The 5903-nt window shown below is 44.8% G+C and overlaps 1 protein-coding gene across 2 annotated transcripts in view; it reads left to right on the top strand.

The window, feature by feature from the left end:
• LOC133131226 (docking protein 4-like) overlaps positions 1-4726 on the top strand; it is an 11504-nt gene extending 6778 nt beyond the window's left edge. For both annotated transcript variants that reach the window (XM_061246481.1, XM_061246480.1), the window contains exon 5: positions 1271-4726. In XM_061246481.1, coding sequence (XP_061102465.1) covers positions 1271-1410 — 140 coding nt within the window. In that variant the 3' untranslated portion in view covers positions 1411-4726. The remainder of the gene's footprint in view (positions 1-1270) is intronic.
• Positions 4727-5903: the final 1177 nt, after the last annotated feature.

Raw genomic sequence — 5903 nt, 5'->3', positions numbered from 1 at the left:
GCACAATACCAACATCTGAGACCATTCGTGTTCTTTCGGCTCCTACGAAAAAACTGACATCCGAAAACTTTAATAAATCCCACATTATTTGTGGAAATGCAATTCTGAAGAATTTAGGGGCAATTTTTAGTTCGGCTCACGTTTGATAAATGAGGGCTGATAATAATCCTCCCTTCAGATTCAAATCCATATTCAAATGTGCTTTATTTGCCTGAAGCCCGTTTCTTGACCACCTGCATGAAGTAAACCTGTGTTGCAAAAGCACTGAGACACACAGTATGAATCACAAACCCCCTTATGAATAAAGTGCTTTGGTGCATCTTATTTTTGAATTGTAGTGTTTTTGGAATGTTTTTTCCCCAGAATGCAGTGTTCTAGAACTCCATGGCTTTCAGCCACCAGTAGCGATTGTGACATCAGCATGTTTGTGATCTCACACCCTGAAAGGTTAAGCCAATCAAAACACTCCAGTGACTGCACATCAGTTAGTTAGTTCTAGAACCCTTAGTTTTAGAGTTCTGTACATTCTTTCTACAGCTACAGTGTATGCAATTTCTATCTTCTTCTCCCGCTGTGTCTTTATTATATTACATTCATTGGGCAGAAGCTCTTATCCAGAGTGAATGGCAATATAGGAGAAACATCAGAGTATTGACCTAATTAATATGAGCAGGAGTACAAAACCTGGCTAACAGAGAGTAGTGGGGCAACAGCACTAAAGCAATATTACTTGCTAACTACGCTAACCAACAGCCAAGATACTAATTTGCAGATTACATCCGTAACATGCACTAAGAAGAGAAACATAAAGCCATAAAAATCTAATCTAAAACCATAAAAGTTCCATAAACTAAATGAGTGTGAAAAGAGGGAGTGATATAAGGTGGGGATGGGAGGGGAACTGAGATGGAGTCTGTAGTGACAGATCTTCAGTCTGCATCAGAACATGGCCAAAGATATGGGGAGGGGATTTACCTCAGAATTGTGGAATTGAGAGATCTGGCCGGGGTGTGTAATGTCTGAAGGTTAATTTGAGAATTTCCAGTGAGAGTTGCCCTGTGGTGCAGTGAGGGCTTGCACCCAGGGTTTTAAACATTCGAAGTGTAGGTTCTATGGAATTTTCAAGTCTGTGTTCTAGAACTCCACTGCTTTCAGCATTAGAATGTTCAATTAAGAACATTCGGATCACATGTTTGTGACATCACACCTTTAAAAGGTTGAGCTTGTGACCCTCTCTCTCTCTCTCTCTCTCTCTCTCTCTCTCTCTCAGGTGACCTGTTTGGCGGTTCGCAGACGGACCCTGAGTCAGACCTGCTGCCCACACGCCTGCCCACAGAACGCCACAGCACCGTTCCCCTCCGTCACAGCCGGCACCCCCCCGGACACTACCCCTCCTACCCCAGCCAGTGAGGGGCGCTGTGGGCCCTCTTCCTTACCACCTCGTCTCTCACCCTCTCCTCTCCACTGGAGCACAGGACTTCATTTCACCTTCCTGCCCCTACCCACCCTACCACAACCCCACCCCACTCTACCCCAAAAGCACCACGCCCTCTTGGGCCAGTGAGGGGCTGGAAGGATGCCAGGCAGTGGGGGGCAGGGTCTGAGGGAATGCCCCCCCCCTTCTCGAAAGACGGGAGGAGCCAGGCCATGCAGCCGCCACATCTCCCAGCAAGACTACAACTCCCAGCAAGCCCCAGGGAGGAGCATACAGGAAGTCCTGAAGATGGAGAGGTCTGGAGCTGGAAGCTGACCTGGCGTAGTCGCATTGGCCATGTATCCAGACGCTTTTGTTTATTCGTGACCCTTATCTGTTTGAATCTCTCTTGTGCATGCCCCGTCAGAGAGGAACGTCATGGCAAACGTGTGTGTGTGTGTGTGTTTGTGTGGGGGAAAGGAGGAAGGTTCCCTTGCGATGCCTCCTGTGGTTTGATTACCCCCGGACTGGTTTTGCTTTGGTCGTCATGGTCCCTTTAGGGTTGCCAGGCCGACCCGGACAGACTTCTCCACCTCCTCGTGTGAGCCGAGTCCCGTCGAGGGTCCGGAGACAGAGTCGCACCCCGCTGCAAGTCTTCGGCACACAAGAAAAACCTGTCGCTGGACAAACCAAAGCCCACACGGTTCTGCAGCATGATTACAGTGTGGCTTGTAGCTCGCTTGAATCCCTTCGACACACACAAAAGTCTGTAAGCTAAGAGGGTTCTGTCTCTCCATTGAAAATAAATGCACAATTCCCCATAATCGCACAGCAAGTCTCAGTGCTTGAGGAAGACAGAGCTTCAGTAGCCATTCCCGGAAAAGAAGACGAAAGTCTGTCGTTTTCTTTCTCTTCCATCCCTCTCTCATTTTTTGTAGCTGACGGAGCAACTTGGACAAATCTCTGTCCTCACCTCAATTCAGAATTCTGCTCTGGGCAATCAGAATGACCGGCACTGAGTTTGTACAGCATTTGCAGAGAGGAGAGCAGCCATTGGTCGGACCACAGGCATGACTTTCCAGAGATGTTTACGTCTTGTTTTTCATTCATCCAATCATAGGTCTTCTTCATTTAGTAATGGCAAAGTTCACTGGTGGGAGAGGTGGGTGTGGTTTCTTGAGTCTGCCTCTTTTTTTGGGAATGTTGAATCCTCTTCCCCGCTGTTTGTGAAAGATCTGGGAAAGAAACCAGGCCAGGACCGGAAGAGACAGATGAGAACGAGTGAAACTTCAGATGTCTTAATTTATCCTTTACAAAAGAACCCACATCTGAATAAAACATCATGTATCTTAGGACTTTGTGTTCCTAAATGTTCATACGTTTCCTTTCCTAAAACTAATGTGATGGTGGTGATGATGATGAAGATGATAATGATTATAATAACTTATTTGTGGGTGTTTATTTCTTATTTTGCTCCATGATGTTTTTGTTCTGACAGTAATCTCGGTTACAGACCCGCGTGGTCTTGAAGTAACTTTTGCACTTAGAGTGATGACTTTAAACAATCTGTTTTAGACAACTCAGGAGAAAATAGTTCTTCTATCTGAGAGGTTGTTTTCTGAGTGTGAGCGATAGGCACGGAGCGAGCTGTGGTCGGCGGAATTCCCCAAGGTCGCGAGGTAGGGCAATGAAACCTTCCCCTTCATTTCTGTCCCGCCTGTCGAGCACGACCTCTAGGACGACCTTCACACCAAATAATTTCTTTAGGGCTAGGGAAGGTGTTCCACTCTGGCAGAGAGTGATCTTACCTGCCCAGGACCGCAACCGCTGGTCATGAACATCACGTCCCATAATGCACTGCCCACATCTTTTCCGCTCGTTAACCCTAGCTTGCCTTCACCAAACTGGAATTCATTTTCTGTATCGAAAGTTTATATATTGTGCTTTAGTATTGTATAGGGTGATAGGTTGTGGGAGGGTATTACTGACTGGCTAGTGAGGGATATTACTGAATGATTATTGTGATGGTATCATTGTGACTATTGGGAGGATATTACTGAGCACCCTCCCAATGGGGGGTATGACTGAATGAATATTTGGAGGGTATTACTGAATGACTATTGGAAGGGTGTTACTGAATGACTATTGGAAGCAGTCTGGATGAGGTGCGGAATATAAGCTCTTCAAACGAAAGCTAGATGAACGGCGGTTTTGCCGATAAAGTTGACATTCCCGAATTACTCGCACCCTGCATAAGACTGAATGACTGGTAAGGGTATTACTGAATGACTATTGAGAAGGGTGTTACTGAATGACTATTGGAAGGGTGTTACTGAATTACTGGTAGGGGTATTACTAAATGACTATTGAGAGGTTATTACTGAATGACTATCGGGGGGTATCACTGAATGACGATTGGAAGGGTGTTACTGAATTACTGGTAGGGGTATTTCTGAATGACTATTGAGAGGTTATTACTGAAATACTAGTGGGGGGGTATCACTGAATGAGTGGTGGGAGGGTATTACTGAATGACCGGTAGGGGTATTACTAAATGACTATTGAGAGGTTATTACTGAATGACTAGTGGGAGGGTATTACTGAATGACTAGTGGGAGGGTGTTACTGAATGACTAGTGGGAAGGTGTTACTGAATGACTGGTAAGGGTATTACTGAATGGTTACTGGGAGGGTATTACTGAATGACTAGTGGGAAGTTATTTCTGATTGATGGACAGGGCTGATCTCTTTTTTTTTGAGGGACAGTTCCTGCTGACATATTAACGTTTTATGTGATTGCACATAGAGTAAAAGGGATGAAGGGACCGTTTTGGGCACATAAGTCCATGAGCACATGCGGGGTTACATTGCTAAAGTGGGACTGTTGGTTTGTCCTGGATTACTGCAGCTGTGGATAGGTTTGGCTTGTGTTCAGCAAGGTCTGCTAGAGTGGAACACCTTTATGTCTAAGGCTAGTTATACAATGCTGGAATCTAATAAAGACCACACGTGTATGTATAATTTATTCCATGTTAACTTTAAGAAGGGCTAAGCTTTTGTTGAACATATCTCTTCCTTTAGTGTCATGTACAGCTATATAATCTGTTATATTGTTATATTGTTGGTGCCCATCGGGCCCAAATATTTATTTCACACGGTGTGTGTGTGAGAGAGAGAGACTTTTGGGAAGGGAAGATTAGATTTCTGTCCTTTATGTATGCCATGAAAAGCTGCACACGTTGTGTAATGGTGGGGAAACGATGCCAGATGTTATATTGTTTATCCAGAAGTGTCTGTTGCTGAGTGTGTGAAGCAGGCCTTTGGGGGTGTGGGGGTGTGTGTGTGGGGGGGGGGGGCTTATTTCGGTTGAGTAGATGCGGTCTGAAGCTGTTCTGAAAAAAGACGCAGCTACATTGAATGTGGTCGTGTTCAGGAACGGGGTTACTGGTGTGTTTTTCTGAAGGAGAGTTGTTCTGCATGTTCTGGCAGAAGGCCCGGAAGGTTCCGTAGTGGATATTTCATTGACATCCCCCCACGGGCACGCTGGTGATCTCCCCTGACCTCACTGCTGGTGACTCATCGATGGGTTATCTTTTGTCTCTCGCCTCAAACTTGAATTTCTGCCTTAAGACAATAGTTTTTGTGTTGTTGCTCATAACCTCTCGTCGTATCTCAGTGCAGCCAGAGCAGAAAGAGCAGACGGTGACCCATTCACTTTGAGGTTTGATACTCCTTTTGACATTTCTGGGTGGGGAAGAGTTTTTAGAGATTGGTTCAGAGATGAGGTACATGAATGTGACTGCGTGGGTCTGTTTTACTCCAATAAAGGGACCAATAAGCTTTGTTTCTGGTGGGAAGTCTGAACGTGTAACACCAGGAAGTGACATCACGGCTTTTATCTAAGCACTGTGGTTTTGTCGACGCGGTGTTGAAGTACAGTAACACTTTCACGTGAACTTTTGTCCATTTGTCTTTAAACTTGATTGTAAAATTGACCTTAGGTTGAAATAAAAACATTGGACTTATGTTTGTTTCTCTATGCACGTTCTCCAGTTCAGTTTGGTATGCAGGTCTGAAACAAGGGTTTCATGGGGGGAGCTTACCGTCCATGTTAATCTTTGATGGTTTGGACAAAGGACATTTTCAGCATTTGCTGTCTTTGTGTATCTACGACCTGTTTTTTAGTGTCACCGTTTTTAGCATCTCTGCACTATATCGCCATTTGAGCACTCTTTCCGTAGATGAGCCTGTTACACAACACATCGTAAAAATATAAGAATACAATTATCACATTAAAATGTTGTTTGTTTGGCACTGAACAGGTCTGTCCAAACCAGTGCTCTTGTTATACAGATGGGGTTATGTGCACTCTATATCCCGTTACATTATTGTCACATACATGATTTGAAATAGGGGTTAGTTTCAGGGGTATCCATTTTGCGAAATAGAACAAACGCTCAACATTAGTGAAAAGAGGGTAAATGCTTTA

Source organism: Conger conger, chromosome 6 (genome assembly GCF_963514075.1).
Source record: "Conger conger chromosome 6, fConCon1.1, whole genome shotgun sequence".
Lineage (NCBI taxonomy): Eukaryota > Metazoa > Chordata > Actinopteri > Anguilliformes > Congridae > Conger > Conger conger.
This window is presented reverse-complemented; position numbering and strand designations above follow the sequence as displayed.